The sequence below is a fragment of the Liolophura sinensis genome, chromosome 1, assembly GCF_032854445.1.
Source record: "Liolophura sinensis isolate JHLJ2023 chromosome 1, CUHK_Ljap_v2, whole genome shotgun sequence".
Lineage (NCBI taxonomy): Eukaryota > Metazoa > Mollusca > Polyplacophora > Chitonida > Chitonidae > Liolophura > Liolophura sinensis.
In genome coordinates, this window is record NC_088295.1 from 81,234,808 (window position 1) to 81,257,942 (window position 23,135).

The 23,135-nt window shown below is 38.1% G+C and overlaps 2 protein-coding genes and 1 long non-coding RNA gene across 4 annotated transcripts; 2 read left to right on the plus strand and 1 right to left on the minus strand.

The window, feature by feature from the left end:
* Window positions 1–1,759: 1,759 nt before the first annotated feature.
* Window positions 1,760–9,717, minus strand: LOC135475642 (ubiquitin-conjugating enzyme E2 Z-like). The gene is made up of 7 exons (XM_064755577.1): window positions 9,551–9,717; window positions 7,199–7,271; window positions 6,202–6,389; window positions 5,479–5,590; window positions 4,121–4,233; window positions 3,366–3,456; window positions 1,760–3,220 (listed from the first exon to the last, which is right to left on the minus strand). Exons 1-7 carry the CDS (start codon window positions 9,658–9,660, stop codon window positions 3,080–3,082), a joined length of 828 nt encoding a protein of 275 aa, XP_064611647.1. The 5' UTR covers window positions 9,661–9,717; the 3' UTR covers window positions 1,760–3,079.
* A 510-nt stretch (window positions 9,718–10,227) lies between these two features.
* Window positions 10,228–11,798, plus strand: LOC135475652 (probable basic-leucine zipper transcription factor D). The gene is made up of 2 exons (XM_064755587.1): window positions 10,228–10,320; window positions 10,550–11,798. Exon 2 carries the CDS (start codon window positions 10,693–10,695, stop codon window positions 11,611–11,613), a length of 921 nt encoding a protein of 306 aa, XP_064611657.1. The 5' UTR covers window positions 10,228–10,320; window positions 10,550–10,692; the 3' UTR covers window positions 11,614–11,798.
* Window positions 10,541–12,954, plus strand: LOC135475663 (uncharacterized). 2 transcript variants are annotated; one of them, XR_010445064.1, is made up of 3 exons: window positions 10,541–10,635; window positions 12,073–12,152; window positions 12,608–12,954. It is a non-coding gene; the product is annotated as an uncharacterized LOC135475663 (long non-coding RNA). The 2 variants fall into 2 exon arrangements; XR_010445063.1 differs by lacking the exon at window positions 10,541–10,635 and having other exon boundaries at window positions 11,833–12,152.
* Window positions 12,955–23,135: the final 10,181 nt, after the last annotated feature.

Sequence of the window (23,135 nt, forward strand, 5' to 3'; positions counted from 1 at the left end):
CAAACATGGGAATTTAGCATACTTTAGCAAACAAAGCAAACGTTATTAAAGAAACCAGGTGTCGTTATTCTGAGCAAACCAGAAAATAGATCGCCTGCTCATTGCATTCTTCCATTGACATGTGCTCAAACGGTTATCGAATCTTTACTGTCCCGATAATAAAAACAATACATTGACAGGTGATATCTCCAATAACCCATTGCATTGGGGAAAAAAGCTAAAAAAAAAAAACAAAATAACTGAAGAAATTTTGATTAACATTATTTTATCAGTGCTAGCTCTAGCACCATAACCACAGAGTAGCTCAGCACATATGCTGAACATGAAACAATGACTGTCAGTTATTGATTCCGTTACTATTTTGAGCTTTGTTAACTTGGTAGCAATTACATCTAAAACCTTAAGATTTTAATTTGGTTGCAAGCAAAGGCTGCCAAAAAGCTCACTTGTACATATAAAAAGAATTTTTTTCATGGATTCTAATACACAAGAGACGGGAGGGTCTTGAATTCGATAATTTATGGCAATTACTTCAACACAGAACATCAACGATGCAATATCCCTATTGTGGTATAGTGCTTTACACGTATACAAAAACTTGAGCTCACCAGATGTGTGCTTTTTGAGATACGACTTTACATTTACTTCAACTCTGATTCCAACATACAAGAGGAAAGTCCTGAATTTTGTAATTTACTGTCATTAATAGGGGCATAGGAAATCAAAGATGGAACAACCCCTTCCTGAATAGCATTTTCCATGTTTGCAAAACCTGATTTCAATACATTAAGAACTTTTGGAGAACATATATCGCTTTCTATTTTGTTGGACACCGCCAGGAGATGACATTAACTAAGCCTGTACTTTGTGCAGGCAAGCCAACAAGATATACAGGACAGTGAGAAAAAAATAATAACAAAAATAACTTAGAAAATTAAAATAGTTCACTATGCGTGAAGAATACATACCATTTTGTCAGATTTTCTTCAAACGTTTAAGTTTTGTAAAAGTATTTTAAAGAAGTACTTTAACACCAGAGATATTTGGCAAAAATCAATCAGCGTAAATCCAATCGAATTCTTGCTATTATTTTAGAATCACCTTTCACTGTACCTTGCGTTACCGTACAAAATGGGCAATGAACTTCGCAAAATCTATAATACCGTTCACTTTATAACTTCTTCAAACTTTAGAATCATGTTAACACTATAAAGTCTGATGTTTTCTGAAAGGCAATAATTTGAGCTAAAACAGAGAAAAGTTTATTTGATTAACAAACACTGACATTTTGCCAAAATCCCTGGTATAGGTTCTTTAGTTTAGTAGTTAAGCTGACACACATTACCTGCATGTCATATTTATGAAAACAAGTCCTAGCGAGGTCACACATCTTGCATGGAGATCTAGCATGCTCACATCTTAGGCACATCCTAGAGATTTTCTGCACCTTACACAAGTATATCTCGTCCCCAACACAGAAGTACATCATCAATATGTGGCATTTACCTGTCCTGCCGAGCTTGTGCACCTTTATACACAAGCACTGCCTGGAGATCTAGGCATATTGCCAAAAACACATCTGGGAAGTGTTGTGTACTTTACATAAACACACTGTAAATTTTACACCCATTACAAAAACATGTCAACTCATGAAGTACAAATTATAGTTCTTCAGGGACATTCCAAGTACATGTTCCAAAAAAGCACTTCCACCAGATCCCATGTATGTTACAGAAGAAAGACTTGGAGATCTAGTTACAAATGCCCATCCCAGAGAACTCATGCTACTCGCACAAGAACAGAAAGAGCATAACAGCTAAGAGCAAAGATATCAGACAGTCATAGCATCCTGGACAAAACGTTATAATTCTTAACATAAACTGTCCTAAAAATGCAAAATTACCTGTCATAATTTTAGCTCTGTTCCCTTGCAAAGCATTCTGGCCAGTTTAAATTTATCATTGTGAAAAATAAGAAATCAGTTGTGATTACCATAATCAGGGGACAGCCAGTTAACCCATGAGATGTCTGAAGTTTTACTGAGCCTTGTCCAGTAGATTTTAGGATATTACTGACAAAGATAATATTCCAATAAAGCTGCATAACTATTGTCTGAAAATATTAATTTTCGATACTGCCTACTTCACTGAATTTATACATTTTTTCGCTAACTCAGCAATGCAGTGTTTCTAAAATCTGGCAGAGAGTTAAGCCACTGGATTTGGTTAAATAATCCTATTGCCTCAAACAAATAGTAGTCATACTGCTACAGTCAATACTCAGTGAATACTCAGTGAATACTCAGGCACTACTGCATGGTAAGTAGCCAAACTGTCACATTGCTGCTTGGAGCTTAGAGACACATTTTTCCCCACTGCTTGTGCAAGTTGAGTTTCTATTTGATCATCGTGAAAAAGCTGGCAAATCTGCAACAGATTTCTAAACTTAATCAATGGAACTGTTGAAAATATATGTAGTAAACCAGGAATGGGTGATAAGCAGTTTTTGTAAAAATATGAAGCCATAATTTTGTAATGTTATAAATTCTGGCAATACTATTTCACTCAGAAATGCTGCCATTTTTATGAACAAAAAAAACAACCTGAATTCCTAATTTCACAATGTGTATCAATAACCAGTGCCATGTGTGTTGGTATACTTGACTAGTGACTTGATTTATTAGTACAAACAAGAACAACAACAACAAACAAACAAAGCATTATGATCAGATTCTCCAATCTACATGATTCAGCAAGGTAACAATCAGATCTTTCGCTAAAGAAATTATCATTCACTGAAACACCAGTGATAACAAGAATTACCAGAGAAAACTGGCGCAGAGATTGTATCATTCGTGTATCTGATGATAAACAGGGTTTCTGACTATACACTAGCAGGGAATGGGCGCACCGTCTGTTATGTTAGCACTGATGGCTGTTTCCAGCCAGGGTTGTGCCCTTCAGGGGGCTTCAGAGGAATGCTCCAGCAGGATTGGTGTGACAACCTTGTCCACCACCTAAAACATATTGCCACCCGCCTTTGATAGAATGTTTGTGCCATCTGTTCTGCCTGATTGCTGTCAACTATTCTCCGAGCTGCCAGAATCTGACAATTCTTCATCTGAGGAAGACTCTTCCTGCTTCACTGTAGCTTTGAGACGCTCCAGGCGTTGTCGTATTAACTGGTAATCAAAATGACCACGCTTTTCACCAAAAGGATCCTGAAAAAAAAAAACAAGGCTTATTTGAATCATTTATTACAAAAGCAATTCTCTTCCTGTGGATAAATAACACAAAAAAGTTCACGTCTTCATGTCCTCAGATAACTCGTTAAGTAATGTTACCTAATACCTGTTACTAACTCACCTGCATTGGACACTGGCTTTGATGACTGTTCCTCTCACAGACAGAAGTATAATAATCGTAGTATGATGGAAAAGACTTGACCATTACCTCCCTAGAAAACAAGAAGATGTCAGAGGTAGTAAATATACCAGCTAGACTTCCTCATCACCTCATAATAATACACTGTATTGCTGTGCCCTTTTATCAATCTTTACTGAACCACTGAATGATTAAACTATGCTTAAAGTCCTAGTTCAGCAAAATTACATGTTACCCAAAAAGTAAAATGTCTAGTATATCGTTTTCAAAGTGAGTAGGTTAAAAAGTTGAGTTTTTAAAAATTTAATGATTTTCTCAGTGTGTTTTGTCAACTTTGGGATTTGCCCCAAAACCTGTTTGCACTCATTAACTTCCTGGGACTTTATGACGTCACAAGCAGACATACGAGTTCATTAGCCATATAGTCAACAGTGGAAACTAGTGATGGACATGATCTACCAGCAGGTTTGGCTGCGTTCACTCGGTTAGTACAAAGCGCACGTAAGTATATATGAAGTTCGGTTCCATATTAGAAAATTTGTCACAATGCCATTATCCCTTTAAAGGAGTATACACTCCAAGAAGAAATGATCATTTTCTCGTTCTTAATGTAATGGGGCTTGCCAAATTTTTGAACCTATTATCTAAACAATCGAATGTGCTAGGTTTAAACCATATGGCACTTTTACTGGCACTTAGATGTAAAGAATCAGTACATTGTGTAATTGTGCATGTACCTTAAATCTTCTGGGCACTGTGGGTTCCCTTCCATCATATCACACACAGCCACACGAAGCGTCTCATGACGAATAATATCATTGTATCGCTTTGCGTCACCTGGATTCCGTTCCTATAAGAATTATACAAACAAGAAAGCAATTAGAGATTGCAAAGATGTAGTACCCCTTCCACTCTGCCAGGAACCATGCTAAGTAACATGAACATACATCAAAAATATCAGAAAGGCAATGAAAGAGAACAGCACCAGAGTGTTCTACATCTAAACTGATACTCGGTCATCACTTCAGATCAGTTGCCACACTTTGCGAGAGTTCAAGAATCCTACATGTCAAATTTAAGTACCTAGAATTTCAGCTAATATGACAGCAGGAATTATGGTGGGAGGAAGCCTGACAGAACCCATGCTCCATGGTACTTCGCTGACAAGCTTACCACTTAAAGCCAGGGAGAATACAGCATGAGCTGGATACTAGCCTTGACCTCATTGGTAGGAGGCTACAGCAATCGTCATGGCAAGCGCCTTGGATCATTCGGCCACAGAGGGTTATGTGTAAGCTTGAGAATCCTACATACATGCCATATCATGCCCAAGATACACGTACATGTAAAACACCTATATTCTGCCGTTTGAGCAAATGCAGACAACCACACAAAAAATCACAACTTCATTGCATAACTTCATGTTATTTTGCACACTTTGTGTGAGTTTGAGAATCCTATGCATAATAATTGCTGAGATATGCTCTGCATAAATTTTAACTGGACGAAGGCAATCGCTGTGCTGTGATAGTCTTACATATCAAACTTTTAGTTAGTGTACAATATAGTGATTAGAAAACCAAGCAATCTCAACATTAACTTTCATGGAAATAAAACTTGCATGGGTGTGAAATGTGCATGACAGCTTGAAACACTTTTCTGGACTGATTGTCCATTTTAAACCAGACATCTGGCAAACCAATACCTACATGTGCATTTAAGGTGACACTACTGAAATAACAACTGTTAGTTTGTACAATTCAAATGGTCCCTTTCAACATTTGCTTGCCACTCCACCTCAAAAGTTACAGATCACATACAATACACTTTTGACCTACCATTGCCAAAAGGCTTTTTTTTCTTAATATTTCAAAGGTAAATGTGCAGGCCATGCCCCCAAACGTCAATGGGTAAAAGCTAGCCCAACATATCTGTCCAGTCGAATTATATACACCCCTAGGGTGATGATGGCACCATATTATATGACCCCATGACCCCATACTATAGGTGTAACTTGTGCTTAAAAATTTGTGGAAATTGCAGACATATTACTACAATCTTTCCCTAGCATGATCTGTATACTGATGGAACTCACCCTTTTGAAGCCTGGTTCATTATGGTAGGGGTTTTCATTAAGAAGTGACTGTACAGAAACAAGAACGCTGGATAAACTCTGTGCTGGACTCCAAGCTGGACCAGACCATGTGCTGTGAGTAGACAAAGAAAGACATCTTTAATAAGAAACACATGCTGTGGGCCAAAAAATTGCGCTGTTATTTTCAACCTCATATAAATATAGTTAAGATTTCCACGTCTACTGACAAGTATCTGACTATGAGTTGGAAGCTGATTCATATGCATGTTATCTCATCAGGAGGACAGTTTAGACCAGTTGAAGACTTCTCCTTTTAATGCTCTTAATTGACACCCTTGGAAAATATAGGCCTGGGGTGTTAAGTTAAGAATCAAAATGCAACTCATTTGTATTTGACAAAATCAACTCAAACAATCTGAATTTCTTTCCGCAAAATATCTGTTTAATACATCTCAAAACATGAGCTGACACATGTCAAGACAATAAAAGATGCAAAATTCTATGCGTTCCGTTATTAACTCTTCAAAAATGGCGTAACATGTATATATACACTTTTCACACTAAAAAAATTATTATTGCTTATTTAATTTAAGCTTTATGGACACATATATTATAGACAGAAGATCAGAAAATTTTTCATGGCTGAAAAAGTTTTTGCAACAAACCGAACACAAGAACATTAAATGGTAATCTGACTCCATTCAAACAAGTCCATCACCCTACCCTAAAATGCTGAGGCAGATTTTTCCCGTTTTGTAGATGTTTGGATTGAAACGCACAGAGCCTCCTCCAGTGGTTAACAACTTTACTCTGGGAGGTCTGATTGGATAATCTGGTGGACATCTTATAAGGAAGTAGAAAAATCCCCCTTCGTATGGAGTATCGAAAGGCCCAGTAATTAAGGCATGGATCTGTAACAGCAAACAATCAATACCATAATAATTTCACATACGAAAGATCAACTTTCAGTGTAATTTATGCACATTTTAAGGTTGATTTTGGAGACAAACCTAAATTTGGTTGGATTGGCCAGTTTCAGGGCTTCACAATAAGTATAATTTTATCAGTCAACACAGAATAAAGGTTTCACAATATGCTTGAATAAACACCTTGCAAACATGTAAAAAGGTTGAGGAACTGGAGTATATATCACAACTAATCTGTCAACTGTGTGCATTAAACCTCTGTACATTTTTAACTTTAAAAATTATTGATCAGTCACAGTGAAAATTATAAATATATATATGTATCTATTTTTGCCACACTAGATAATATTTTAGAAATATGACAGAGATCAATTTCATTGGTGGAAAAAACCAGAGCACTTGGAGTAAACTGAATGTAGTACCATGAGTTTTGGAGTTACGGTTACAAACTTTGCAATATATAAAACGCTAAGAGTTATGCCCTTTTATGAGTTAATTCACATGAGGAGACTTTTGAAGGGTAGCATATGAAACTGCAGTGTCAGTGGGTTACCAGAAAAGGTTATTCTCTAAATATATCAAACTACTAGTATTGAGTTTTAGCTCTTGTTATCAAGTTTTAGGGCTGGTTTAAATTTTACATAACACCCTTACAGGTTCAAATTTATCTTCATTTCAAAAGAGCAGGTAATGTGAGGTCTTTCACATTTATGAAACAATATATCAATGTCATGATAACTCTTAACCTGAATGAGACAAATGAATCATGTGTATTAAAGAAAATGGTAGATTACCTTTGTCATGTCATCTTTATCAGGAACAATACACATTCCTGGAGGGGGCTCACTGTAAATTGACATAATGTCCCTGTAAATGAAAAAAGGCCATGTAGTTTTCCATCATGTGACAGTGTGTAATAATACATTGCAGTGAGTACATTGTCTTTCATCTATGAGTGCAATTACTGAAATACAAGCCCTGTCAGTATTCAGTCCATTATAGGTAACTGGCAACAGAAGTTATGTACAAGAGATTAAGGGTCGAGTCTCAACTATAACGAGCCATTCAAAGAATATTGGTAGCTCGCCTGTTTGAGAAGTTTGTAAAACTGCATAATGTTCAAGTCATGTGATATGACCTCTTAGCCAAAAAAAAGTAGAATGATTCACACTATCATACACAGATATTATCCTCTAATTATAATATATAGTGCTAAGATCTTGCCATTAAATCAACAAGAAAGACCAAAATCATTATACTGTCACAACTATCACTGTTCATGGTAAGGATTGCAGAGCAGTGACTTCATATGTCATGGAGTTGTAAATCACTGTGGTGGTAAAACTGTGGGGAGTAAGTATACAGCTTTAGCACAGAGGTCTTTGATATGTAAATCTCGAACTGCATTTGGCAATCCATGTACTATAGGAGGCAACTGCAACCCTGTGAATAGCTGAGCAAACTGTTGAGCTATGAAGTAAAAGAATTCCTTTGGTTTTTGATATGCAAATCACTACCGATGATTGGCAAGTATCTGTGCACTATGGGTGGCCTTTGCAACTCTATGATTGGCCAAAAACTTTAACCAAACTGAACACTGACACTGCCACTGACAGCACCTGATCCCTCTCTCACAATACCTCTCCTTACTTTGTAAGGCGAGCTAAAAAGACAAAGCCATATTATAATGGACAGAGTCAAATCATAATGGACAACTTCGAAGAAAACACATTCTTCTACCCTTTCAACACACAATGTGTGGAGGGGCACATGTGAAAGTTTCAAAATCTTGGGTGTTAAAATTTCCCTCATACAAAAGCACCAAAACACTTCTTGCTGAAACTGAAATGCATTAATCTTGAAAATATCACTTCCAATCTAGGCCATGACATAGCGAGTACTACTCATGACCCATCTACTTGTTTGCTTCTAACACACTGTAATGTATGGATGGTTATACTGTCATTTTTAGGTTGAGGAAAAATTCAGAATGATTTAAAATACATGGCCATTCTTAACACACTTGACACTATTTTCCCTGTGCGATGTCTAATTAGAGCAGGTTTTTAGACTGGCTGGTTCCCTTCCCCTGACATCAGATGGCATTAATCGCTTCAGCCGATAGGGCAGGCACAGAATAAATTCGTCTCAACAGATTTGGTGCGGTGACGGCATAACTGAACTCAATTCATTGTTCCTGATGCAGCACTTCATGTAACCACTACTGTTATATTTGTGTGTAGCTTTGTGATGCCACAGTATTGCTGTATGTTGCGAGGTCAAATTCTAGGCTAGCAATTGGTGGTCACATAAACCCTTTAATACGCCATACCTTGTTGATAGGCTTCCCCTACTGCGAATGTGATACTACATATAGCTGATCAATCGTAAGGCAGGCAGCTTTGCAATGTACACCTTGAATGTGATGTCAAGGGAATCAGACTGAGTTTTAGATTTGCTGGTTCCCTGCCCCTGGAGTCAGATGGCGCTAATTGGGGCAGGAACAGCGTATCAGCTCCGATGATCTCATCACTAACCTTGGGTCATTGTTTCTGATATGTTGTACACTGTCATGTCAACTCCTAGAGTTGGGACAGCACAACAACCCTTTCATAGCTATACTTTATTTATAGGCATTCTTCACTGCGAACATACTATATATAAATGACCAACTGTAGGGCAGATACGTTTGTAATGTACCTGACGTCACACTCAAAATACGCAGAATATGTCAGAGAACAAGGCTAGGTTTTAGAGTGCTTTTATCCTTATTTGCATTTTAAGCTTTGGGCCCAGTTTCACGCAGTTCTTTTAATGTGACGAACTCGCAACTACCATGACGACATAATGCTCACAGTACTGTTTGCCGTGGTAGTTGAGTGAACTTAACGTTAAGAGTGCTTCGTGATACCGGGTCCTGGTCTATGGGAAGGGAGATAACCTGTTTGGATAGCAATGCACTCATCACATGTGCATCATTGAAACAAATGCTGCTAAGGCCTATCGCTTTACGATTTCATAGACTTGAGCATGACACCATTTTATCATTTCTGTGAAGTCAATATCAAGAGCTCTGACACAGTGTGAATGTGACAGTCACATCGGCTGAGTGGCTTGACAGTGATAGTGATTTTTATGTGACTGACCTTTTAATCCTTAAGAGACACTGAGGAGTAGGCTTTTCCCAGTCCCCGCAGAAGCAGGGATCCCATTTAGGTGTCTGCATATTTAACCCCATCTCCATTTCTCCTGTCATCAATGTATCCTGTAGATGAATCAAGCTATCTAAAACTTCCGGATGGTCGGAGGCAGCCATTTCGATACACTGACCACGTGGTCTTAAATCTCTTAACGCGAGAGCGAAATATTTTAACAAGAAATTGTAATTTTCACTGGGTGTTGTAAATCGTGTTTAATTCTTATTTTTTCAACGGCATTTCTTCTTTTCAAAATAATTTGCCCTTGTTGTTGCTGATCATTAAAATAACTCACTGGCGTATTGATATGTATGGTTTAAAATACTTTAGCAATATAATCCAAGACATAAACATAAAAATCTACCGGGTATGGTTCGGTTGTGTAAGATTTAGTTTATGTTAGCAGTATGACGCAAACGCAAATGCTGGAGTATCTGGATTATGTTTTCTCAATTCACCATAGGCGGTGATTCGGCCACAACATACGTACCTCGAACGTTACTGTCTTGTGACGGTGAACTCAGTGCTATTTTTAGCTAACCAATCAAACCTGTATCTTAAGAGTCACGTGACTCTGTCTGACCAATTATGGTTCGTGTTTATTTGGCTGACATTGCGAACGTACACTGAACGTCTTGACACTGAGCTTGGTGACGAGTTGAGCAAGTTTGTGGCTACTCCCTGCTTTGTGGTTATAGAGAGAAGATTGTGTTTTTCAGGTATAGATACTTAAGAGATTGTATTTACCTTTTTGTACAACGTTAGTGCATATTTAAAGTCAAATTTGGCAGGTCGTAGTGTATGGATTGAAACTTACGAGATATTCGGACAAATCTGTTCGTTTATCAAAAGTTTTGTTCCATTTCTACTCCCCTGTTCATGTGACATACTTTGATCGCGAAAAAACAATGGAAGATGTATTTCTCGGTGTGTCTGATGGTGTTTCAGGGTCGTGCTTTTCTTCCACATTAGATGGACTGCCATTCTGGGAAGATGGTTACTTTAGCCTTGGAGATGGATGTGTGGAAAAACAGGTAACCAGTGATAAGTCTCCCGGCCATGAATCTGATAGTGGTTTATCAAGTGTGTACATGTCGGATGTTATGAGCCCACTGTCTCTGTCATGCGAAGATATTGTGATGGACTTTAAACATTCTGACATGTCTGAAAACTATCAAGGAATGGAGTTGACAGAGGAAAAGCCTTTATTTGATGCCGATCCAGACTTGCTGTCATTTCTGATGAGCCCTGATGGAGAAGGTAACGTTGAGGACAAACCAGGTAGCCATGTTGAGCAGAGTACGACAGACTCTGAATCATTAGACTATAATATGAATGTGAAGGAAACTAAAAGTTTTGAAAATTCATACAACGTGATTACAAATCATATTCCAAAGCCATCCAAATCCCCTGTGGTGCTGTGTGAAAAAATAGACAAAGTGGCCAACACCATGACAGAGGCCAATGACAAAATCGTTATTACCCCGTTGTCCACCAAAAACTCGGCTGTTAAAGTAGTTAAGTTGGTGACCCCTATAGCTGTGGGGAAATCAGTCACCACTGAAGAAGTTGTGAAAGCTATTGAAGTTAAAAACAAGAAAAACGCTCAAAATGCCAAAGTGAATCGAGAAAAAAAGAAGACCTACATAAAAGGTCTTGAAAATGAGGTTGATGGCCTCAAAACTGAAAATAACTCATTGAAGGAGGAAGCAAAGGCACTTAGGAAAGAAAAATGTGCACTGGAAGAGGAGGTGTCTTATTTGAAATCTGTGCTTGCCAATGAAAGCAGTTTATCAGCTTTGCTACAGAACATTCCATCTGTGAAAAAAGTGAAATTATCATCTTCATTCTTGTCTTCAAAGAGAAATGCTGAGGAAGACCATGACTACAAGGGTGCTGCAAAAAAGCTCAGGAAAGGTGGTGTGTGTTTACATGTGGAGGGAGAGAATGTCTCCTTGGAGTTTTGTTCTCGTTGTGCTAAGATGGCATCCAAGAGTGGTGTAGATAAGTGACTGATGGCTTGAATGCTGAAACTGGTCCAGACATTCACTCATGTTGCAGCGACACACAGACCAGATCATCAACTTAGTTATGCTGGTGGCAAGTGGGGCTACTTCAGATCCAGCAGCACAAGACCTTGAGATGACCTGAGGCAGTGGGTTCCCAGCAAAGCTTTGTATCAATGAAAAAAAAAATGCCCCGAAAAAAAAAAACAAAAAAAAACAACAAATGATGGAAGGAAGTTGGTAGGAAGGTGTTGACACAAATGATAGTTATCTATCGAGACAGTGTGATGGTGAAATTTGACATTGTTCTACATGTAGACAGTATGCATATTCTAGACATTACTGAACAATAACTAACATTTTTTTTGTTTTGTTTCAATGAATGCATATTGATAAGTTCACTGTAAAATGTTTTCATATTGTTCTTCTGATTTCAGATGAATTCTTATCAGTTTTCATTTGTAGGCTTGTACCCTGACTAAGGAAAGTTGAGGCGGACTGGGGCCTGCACTCTTCGCTCCACCCCCAACAGTTTAGTTTTCATGGTAAGCTTTTGGGGAGTCATTGATTTCCTTGGGTATTTCTTAAAATGTAGACTTCCATCTTTGAGAAACACCTTTCATCTTGTGAACAGAAAATTGAAATTGGTTTGCAAGTTTTGCAGAGTTCTAACTTAAGTCTCGACCTACTGTCTTTTTACTGAGATTATTAAGCTCCAAGAAAATCACAAGTTGTGTAATTTCCTACTCTCCATTGTCCATGTGATGGTCAATTAATGACATTAGACTCTTCAAATGACTGGATCATTGATAGACACTCAATTCTGAATGTCTAGTTTTTCTCTTAGTACTTGATTGTTTTTTTTTTGTGTGTGTGTGAAAAGCAACAGTTGAATTAAAGCATGACGGCTTGTCTTATTTATATACCCTTTTCATGTGCATTTAACTGTCATGATGTTTGTGTAGACTTGATATTGATGGCAATGTTTTACCCTGCACAGTGACGCACCAAGATGGCTCGATGAAAGGTCTGAGGACTTGAGAGCTTCAGTGGGAAAAGGGAGGTGAGGGTGGCGGAGGATCTGTGTAGGTTTAAGGTGGTATACGTTACTTAGAGAATTCATAAGAAAAATCAAAGTGAAAATAATCAACAATCATTTGTCATTGTTGAGGAACCATTTGTATTTACGATCATTTGCTAGTAGTTTAATGTGAATTGTTCGTATGTTTGTACATGTATATATATTTACATTGTGACTCAACTCTCCGGAAGTGCTTTCATGTTAAAACAATTTTGTATTGATATGCATTAGGCATGATATGTGCTGAATTAAATGTTTGTTTTGGATGTTTCAGTGTTTTTCTCCTCTTTAGTGCACCTTTCAGAGATACTAGGAAAGACATTACCCAAGGATGGAAAATATTTGGGCGCGTAAATGGGATGGGAATGGGCTGGGTGTTCTGTCAATGGGATTTACATCGAAATCACTTGCTATAGGTTAAAAATTCTGTGATAATTAGTCACAAGATGCTTTCACTACAAGGTAACAATATGTACCCATGTGATGAAGGTATTGTGCACAAATATTTTATGTGGTCAAATATTTCTTGTAGATGCACGCACATTGTGACAATTATTAGTGACTTTTGGGTTCATGTGTTTATGCAGGGTAGCAAGTTAATGTTACTTATGCATAACCATGCAGGTGTGGGTTTACAGTTTGTATTTCTAAATCGTTTTGAATGGCATAACATTTTGAGAAGTTTTATTACTAAGGTAAATTGTATGTTTTAAAAATTTTAAATTCCTAACTTTTGAAAGTGGCCAAAACTTTCTGTAGCTGTAATATCCAGTCTCCTTGGCAGCTAATGTTTCCCTTAATGTGTGATTATATGAAAAAGGTATTGTCTGTTCTACTAGTACATTTTATTAATGAGACATTCAGCATGATCAGCAGTTATTTTCCATTGGGTTAAAACTTCAGTTTATCATCATCTTAAGTTCTCATATTAAGGGTGACTGAATATAGTAAATTATACCTTGTAATAGTTATGCATAAGTCGTTAACTAAAAAATGTAACTCCTACAGTATCATACTGCAGCAGTTTTAGGCGTCTGTTTCAGGAAAGAGTGACTAAAGCAGAACTTGCCAGTTGTACAGAACGGAAGATGCAAGTCTGGTTTCTCCTCCAGTGTTTGGAGGTTTGCCCAGTTTCGCTGCTCTGAATCCTGAAGCCACCTCAAATCATGCTGCTGCCTGTCATTCTACAGCTGAAACAGTGCTGAAAGGATACGTGAACGAATGCATGGAAATCTGTGTTACAACCATGGAACCATGCTTCTGGACTTTGCAGCTTAAGGCAGACGGGGAAAAATACCACACAGACTGCTCTCTAGTGTGGGTGCATCATAGCCATTCATGAGGAATACTTGTCACATTGCTGATTTCCTATCTTCTGTTCCTTTGGATACCTGATGTAAGTACCCAGGTAGGTGAGGTAGATGATCAGTATTGAACACAAAACCAAACTGGGCTTTTTTGTGTCTTACAAGAATCAAAATAAAGGTGTGAAAAGATCAATTCGTTCACTCAGTGTTTTCATGTTAGGGGAAGGCCTACAAGAGGTTATATACTAGCGTTCGACTGGCTTGCACATATTACTGTATGTAGGACACCTAGCTGTAGCGGGCTTACCAATAGATTATTGTCTATAGAAGTTAAACCCTATCTTTTTCCAACTCCCTGTAGCCGTATTATACAAACCTGCCGGGCTGTCCCTCTTGGTTTGATGCTGGCATTAATAAAACATTCATGTCGGCATACTCCCGTGCCTAAACTGCTCGTTGTCCCGTGTTGTCCGGTTGCACAGTCTATAGCAAATGCACACGGGCACAAAAATCATTAATAGTGATCCATTTTCGGGGCCCACATGTCCAACACTTCACTTTTGCTTGACTTTACCGACTGAGACTGCACCATTGCTCACTATGTTGGTAAAGTCTGGCAAGAGCCGAGTGTTGGACAAGAGGGGCCCCCAAAATGATGACGTAGTGTCAACATGGCTGTCCAGTACTAAAGACTTTCTAAAATGAGTTTACTGTAAGGCGATATGTACCTGTATGCGCTCACTAGAGGCCCATGCCACCAGACGACTCTGTACAACGAACGGCTTGGTCATGGGGTATACCGACATGAATGTTTTATTGATGCCAGCATCAAACTGAGAGGGACAGCACGGTAGGTTGGTATTATGTGGCTGCAGGGAAGAGGAAGAAGTTAGGGCGTAGCCTCTACAGATAATCTATGAGTAAGCCTGCTAGAGCTAAACATCTCCATGCAGAAAATTCTTCTTTCCTTCACACCTCGATCCAGCCCTCATGTTTAATATACACTGGATAACCAAATCATTTGGTTCCACAAAATGTTACACCAGCATTGGCAAACTGGGTTTTAATATGATCCAGCCTAAATTATTGATTCAAGAGGTCAATTGGTCAGACCAAAAAATTTACTCACACAATGCTGCACATTGCTCAATGAAAAGTCACTGGGATGAAATTTTCACATTACAACATTGCCTTGCTAGAAATTATTATAAAACATGGTAGATGTTGGTCTGACTTCATGCTTCAAAAGTTTCCAAGGACTGGATTATGTTTGAATTTAAGATAAAGCTAAAATATGAAGTAAGGTTCATCATGCAGACAGCTGGAAACAGTGTAAAAATACTTTCGTTTATTTTTCAGATTGTCAAAAGGCATTCAAATACTTGAATACTATAGTGGGCTTTATGAGCCATACAAATGGTATCTATGATCTGATGTCACAACACCTTTTTTTTTCCTGATGTTCACCATAAGGAAGAAATTTTTGGAACATTATTTCAGTAAGCTTTTACTTATATGTTATTCCAATATTCAGTATCGTGATTAGAGTTGGATATACTTTGTGCGACATCAGAGTTCCTAAAATCTAGTATGGTCCATAAAGTCCACCTTAAATTTCAAATGTTTGAGCGCTTTTAACTTTTTCAAAAAAAATAAATAAAAGTATATTTATGCATAGTTTTAAGTGGTCTATTTTGTGATACAGACTTTAATTTTTAGACGTCTTGAGGCTTAGCGATGCCAGTTTTGAGGTTTTCTAAGTTCTTGGAAGTAATGACTGGGATGAAGAATATATCAAACATTAGAGCTGTGAAGAACTACTGTCTGTGTTGGTGTAAATGGGACCAGTTGGTATCTGTATAGTGAGTTACTTTTAACTGGTCACCAGTATTCCGCACTTTCAAATCAATCGTACTTGCTATCAGAATTCCATTCTGTCAGTGACAAGAAACACTCAACTGTACTAATTGATATGTTGGAACTTTATATTATTGCCAAAGGAAATGCAGGTACAATACCTTCTTTTTAAAGTCGTAATGTTCAAAATGGAATAGTTAACACATGAAGAACTTCATGTTGCCTCACGTGACGTCATAATTATTTTAAAAAAAATGACATGCAGGATAATGGTCAGTCCAGTATGTTCTAACGGACAGCAACACCAGTTTCCCTATTAATTATTTCAATTTTTGGGACACCTGGTCTGGTCTGCTCTGCTCTTTGTTTTTCACATGGTTAGCCCATCTGAAGAACAAGATATTCACATCTTTGCTCTTCCAAAAAGCTTGGAGAGAAATGTGCAGGATAGTAGGCAGAGTTCAATATGTTTTGACCGTGAGCAACATCAGTTACCTAAATTGTAAGCAGCTGTCGCCCTAAACCCTGTTTCTGATAAAACCATCTTGTAATTTTCGTGTAACTTCAATAAATAAAATTTGTTATCTCTCAACCTGTAGTATATGCTTTCATATCGGGGTAATGCTATCTGAGATCCGTGTTTGGAAATTATTATAAAAAAAATGTGGTCTATTCGTGCATGCAGTAGAGTAGGCTTTGTTACGGGATGGAGTTCTGCATCCATATAAGATATTGTGTGCTGGTTTTTCTCTCTAAGCCTGTTGTCCAGCATGCCAATTGCTTCAAAGTGTCAAAAACAAGCTTATGGGTCTTTCCCTTTATGAATTTGAAAAAGTATTCCAGCTGCACTTTCATTATAATAATATGGATGTCCAACATATTAATCTGCAGAATTTGTGGTGTTTGGTGTCACCGGCTAATGGCAGTTTTGGTTGTGAGAAAGAGCTGATAATAGGCGACAAGATGAAGGAAACAGGCTATAGGGGGAACTTGGTATTGGTGAAAAAGCTGCTCCATACATATAGAGTTCTGTTCACTCAAGTCTTGCACGCACTTTTAGATTTGGATGATTTAGTGAAGTTTGTTATAACCTAGTCCTTTAACTGCGAGGGTCTCCTAACACTGAACAGTCCCAGAATTTAGCATCTCGGTGGGGGGTTATAACATCTTCAGAGTGTTGGATGCTGCGGAAGTATCCGTTTTGACGGTAAAACATTTTTCCAGAATTATCCGACACAGTAAATAGCAAGACCAATTAGGTAGATGAGAAAATTGTGACTGTAGTTAACCGATTGTGTTCAAGCCATTATACCTGAAATCGTAATGTAGATTGATCACATATGGTGAAAGCGAACCGAATTGGGTTTAATTGTAGTTGTTCACTCAATGTCTCCAGCATTGACTAAATCAACGAGTCTCTATCAGAAATTGAAATTCAACAATTTTTTTTTTTTGACACTTTAAGCAAATAGTTTAACACTGTGTCAAATAACATGTATGACTTTAAGTGGCTAAATTTTAACTTTTTAAGGGTTAAGATCACTTTTCAAAACTGGTTTTGTGAAATCGGCCGTGCAAGAGAGGAAAAAGCAGAAAGAACAGCGTGCGGCCTTCAGTAGCGCACTGCTGACGTGCAGTGTTAAACATTATTTGACGACGTGCCAAGTGGCGAAATGCGAGTGTTGACTGGGGGTAATGGTGATGTTTCAGTATGGTCCCATTCATGTAATGTGAAATCACACCTCTGGAAGTAAATTTTAAGAAATTATGGGCTCGGACATTGTGAAAATGCAGTGCTTGATTTTGCGATGTATGAATTTCCTGTTACATCGGATATTCCACATGTGAGGGCATCGTTTCCTTCAGTCCAATAAGGGTTTCCTTGTCATGGTTTCATTTTCCTCAGTTGCATCGATTTGCTTCACTTGTTTCTAACTTTCGTTGAGTTCCAGTTTTATCCAAGCAAAGCCATGATTATCCATAATGAAAGTGACTTGATTTTGGTTGGGAATTTATCGGTTCTAAGAATTCTAGAAGAAGTTTAACAACAAATAGTACGGATCCGGATGTTCGCCAAAGAAAGGTAAAGATAAACGAGAATTGACGCATTAATAAAAGAAATGTATTGTCCCGCCAGTTAGTTATAACCCTGCCACATGACGATTGAACTGTCGTTTTACGCCAAGGTCGATCCACAGCGGTTGTAAGGTACTATTTTTATCAAGTAGCCTAAGAGATGAACGTTTCCTCTGTCACCTGCCCTTTTTCCTCCAACTATTCATGTACTGCAGTGAACAAAGTATAATGTGGGCCTGCAAAAGACTCCCTATGCGTCTTGTTAAGGCTATTGTCTCCTGGAAAAAATGTCTGTAGCCCTAAACAACAATCTTGCTCGCTGTGTCGTGTCCAAAGAATGGTGTTACGGACCTCTCCTGTAACGAAGGGAAGTACATTACATTTGGATAACGGATCTAGCACGGCGTTTCTTAATTTCAGGGAAGATAACTCTAACAGAACATTGGTACATAAGTACGATAACGTTATCCCCTATCATAACTTGGTTTTGTTCAACTTTCTTCGAAGTCCTTTCAAGTTGCCTGATCAGTTTTCAATGAAATACGGCGTTACATTCCGCCAATGCCACCTGTGGCTCATTAGGTGTACAGTATACAGTAAGAAAATATTCTGTCAAAAGTTTCAGGATATGAAGTAATGGATTAAAAAACCATATACACATAGCACTTCCGCGTGAAATGAAAGTTCTGTTTTCTGTGCACGGCGTATGCCTCGCTATCAACAAGTATCCATATGTACGACTACACGAGCAACTTGCAAAGGCCAATTGAGTGTTGTCGCACTTGTGGACATCGCTGATGGCCACCAGGTGGTATGTAGAGTAGTATAAAACGACATTCAGCAGGAAGGCATATCTCAAGCATATATATTTACACATATCGCGTCCTGGAAACTTTCCATTTCTTACATAGGCCTAACGGTGGGTGCTGTATGTGTAGAACTGCATTAGGCCAACATGACGAGCGTGTTTCGACTGAGGCTTGCAGTCAAGGGTGTGTCGGGTATGGTTACATATTTGGGCCCCAACCTTGCCAAGGTCGATGGCTCACTTAGGCCGGAAATAGCCGAATCCTCCACCCATGAACGTGACCATGTCAGATAAGCGAGCAATTCTTCAGCACAGTGTTGTACACCAAACAAATAATCCATCAGGAAATAGAGGTAAAAAGCCAATTAGTGATCCGAGGCCAAAAACCTCCAGGAAAGCATGGGAAATTACATCCGGTTGACCCTCCTTTGTCACGCTAACAAATCCATTACCACAAACTCCCCTTGTCGTATCTTTGGTTAAGAGAGGCAACACAGGAAATGGCACAAACCCATCAATAACATACAAAGGGCCTATATTTAAGTAGTCGAAACGTGCAAGAACAGTGACTGGCCAGTGTCGCAGGAAAATAATACAGAGAAAATTACAGCACCTAAGTATGTACTACATTACCTTGTGTTTTCAAAAAGAGTGCATTTACACTTCAATTACAAGTTATGTTTTGCATTGTGTTGATTATACCAATGCAACATGGATACAAGATAAAAGTACAAGAGGCAGGTAATCTATGGAGTACCCCGAGCGGCGTTAAACTGTGCTGGGGTTCACAGATACTGTTTATTGCAGAAAGGTGGATGATATACTTATCAAAACGGATATAAGCATATAACCAATTTATTGAAAGTAACGGACGTGTAACATTTGTAATGACGTACATATGTACTATGGCAGACGCCATTCGAAAATACGACCAGCTCAGCAGTAGTTACCGGACTCCCCCCTATATTACCGTCATCACCAGGGACCTGTGGGAAATATTACACTTATTACATATCAATATCACATACTTTCCTTCGTATGTGACGTATAATTTACCCACAGTTAAGTGTGGTAAATCCTATATCATGTTTGCAATATGTTACAAATCATGTAATTTGCTTCGTGCCAGACCATAAACGCTAGAACAAATGGGGCTTACGAAACAGGCTACGTTCCCTATACCTTCACTATGGACAGTCGGTTGACACCTAAATAAACGGAAATATAAGCTAACAAGTTATCTCAAACAGTAAAGAATTACAACGAAATCTTCATTAAACAACAGGCCGCATATATGAAGGAATATAACTAAAAGGTATGGCTTAAAAGTTACCTTTTCCCCGAGCACGTTGTCCATGAGCTCTATTTTGGCGCACTAGAGCAAACATAGAGTTCTCTCCCTTGTTTACCCAAACCAGTGGTAAGTAGTTAACATACTGTGACACGAGGACTTTCATTACACAGAAATATGAAGAACAATCAACTTATTGTACTTACAGTTGTCTGGTCACATTTGGTCTGATCCGTTGCAAATAAAGAATAGTTTAGGTAGGCGTATGTACCAAATTTACCTATATAATAAAAGAGATGACAGAAACACATCATATAAGAAAGCATTGTTGAATTTTACGAAAAGACGAGACGATGCCATAACTTAAAAAACTCAATGCAATGAATTACAATACATATAATCATGGACTAAAAGCAACAATGCAAACAGCGGTATCAAAAAACACCAACAAGCTTAAAATTAAACGAAATCTGTAGTTGACATTGGTCATCAGCGTATGGGCTGTAGGCATCTGTGCGCTGATCGAACACTGTATTTTAATGATAAAATTAACCGAGACTTACTTGGAGGTTGAAGTTTGATTGTAACTCTATTGTCAGAAACGGAGGAATCACATGGCCACTGTTCCATTATAAATAGTTGCTTTTCTGAAATAATTATTATTTCAAAGTTTATTCCCACCCAAAAATTGTTGTCAATTCACATCTTTAACTACGAATGTAGGACGCATGCGTCTATCTCACAGTGTCTGTCCGTTCCTGACTAAAATTCCTGTAGAATCCCAATCAAACTTCAACCTCCAGGTAGGTCTTGATTAATTTTGTCATTTTTTATCATTATATCATTAAAATACAATATTCGATCAGGGCACAGAGGCCTACAGCTCATACGCTTATGACCCATGTGTCAACTACACGGTTGACAATCGATCATGTACATGTACAACCGCTTGATCGAAGGACGATTAAACCTGTAAATATTGTGGCGATTTTGCTAGAGACAGTATATTATTTCATATAATTGCATGGGAGGTTAGGGGTTAATTTTCTGCCTCGTCCATAACGTAGACACAGGTTTTACCGGTAGAAAGTAAATTTTTATGGGTTAGACATATCCTTAAATTAAATTAGAATTTTTGTGGAATATTTTGAAATATATATATGTTTTTTTTGTAACATATAGAGACAGTATATTTTGTGGACTCATGAGAGCAAGTTGTTTTTGGCGCCTTAATATAACTTTTGAAGGACACAGTTTCCGTGGACCCCTGTCCCTTCCAACGTAAGAATTTTAACACTTGATGACTAAATTAGAACACCATATTTCACGTATAATACACTGACATGTTGAAGGAGTTTCTCTCCAAGCTTGGTGATCAGATATTGTTTGACTAGGTTACAAACAACAGTTTTTTTTTAGCGACCTTAAGTTTGGCGAAACATATTTTGAAGTGACAAATTCGAGTAGAGTTTCCATTACTTTTGGACATATTCTTGCTGTAACAAACCACGTTTGTTACAGCATCTTTCCAGTTAAAACAACAATAGTACTCACTGACTGTGACATGATTTTGGCATAAAACGTCCTTTGTACCAAGTTTAAGACACTAAATCATTTTTTTTTTTGTGGTTGTTGCTGCTGCTTCGCCGCGCACGATCGTCGTTCACGGTGAACTGCCGCTAGACGAGGTTGTCTACTTTACGACATCCTTTAGTGTTAAACTCATATTGAAGAGTTTCAAAAGGGGCATTAACTTGTATTTGCGAAAGTAAATAGTTTCACTCCACAGGCTCATCTCCTTTCTACCTAAAAGAAAAAAAATGTGCCATGACATTAGATACGCATGTACATGTATAGTATTTCTATACACAGAATGTTGTTACTTTGGTATTAGCCAATCAGTGCTCTGAATACCGTCCTTGGTACTCATGAATATTTATGAGCGTAGACTATAAATACTGGGCAAATTCCCACTTTTAGTCCGTATACCAACCCACTGCTGTTATGTAACCAAAATATTCATGTGTTAAAAAAAATAAATAAATAAAACACTGATTTGATGGGCCACGATATCCGCCAGGAAAGTGGCCCTAAAACCAGTAAATAAACAAACTTTTAGTCCCAGATGATCTCGGACCACCGTCGTGTTAACATCTAAATTTCCACCTAGTTAGCTTTCTAAGGCAGGTATTTTACATGTATATAAACAGTGTAAAGTGGTAGCTAGATAAGTTGTCAGCACTGAAGTGGGATTTCAGCTTCAGAGCATACCTAGAAGACAGTGGGACTGCTAGTTCCAAATTGTGACACAAGTGTTCCCAGGCTGTGGGACTGATATTCCCAACCATGATTGAGACAGTATATCTCAATAGTTTGTAACTGGGATTTTCTGGACCAAAATTTTATAATTCCCAAGTATGAGCTGAAACATTTATACTGGGAGAATTTGTCCATAAGTGCCCCTGAGCAATAGTGGGACTGGGATTCCCAGTTTCGGCACAGTGAGACGCCGAGTCCCAGAATTTGGAACTCGTTTTCCCAAGTTATTACTGGACCAATTCTGGAACTGTTACTCCCAGATAAGACCTGAAAGTATTATTTACTGATAATGTCCCCACACATGGCTGACATATTGTCTATATAACACCAGTAGGACATACCACTATCACAGCAGCACTAGGTTTAATACCTCCCTGAGATATCCCTAACACAGTTATCTGAACGATATGAAGTACAGATGTTGTGCTTGTACACAGTACTGGCACTTTTACATATATATATATTAACATACTCCTGTCACTCTATTTTAATAAAACTGTTGCTGCTGTTTGTTGAACCTTAAAAATCAGACTTTTCTTGGTTATTCGAAGTTCAGAGCTAACTAGTGGTTTTCCCAAACATACTACTGAATGACACGGACCGAGCATTCAAAGGAATCCATAGTAGCGAACGTCTCCAGCAGTATACAGACATTGTTCCAGAGTTCGACACTGGGTGCTTCACGCTACCAATATTGTGCTTTCCCCTGTAGTAAATGGTGTGATTTGGAACTGGGATATCTGTATCGTTAAGAAGATATATATATATATATATATATATATATATATA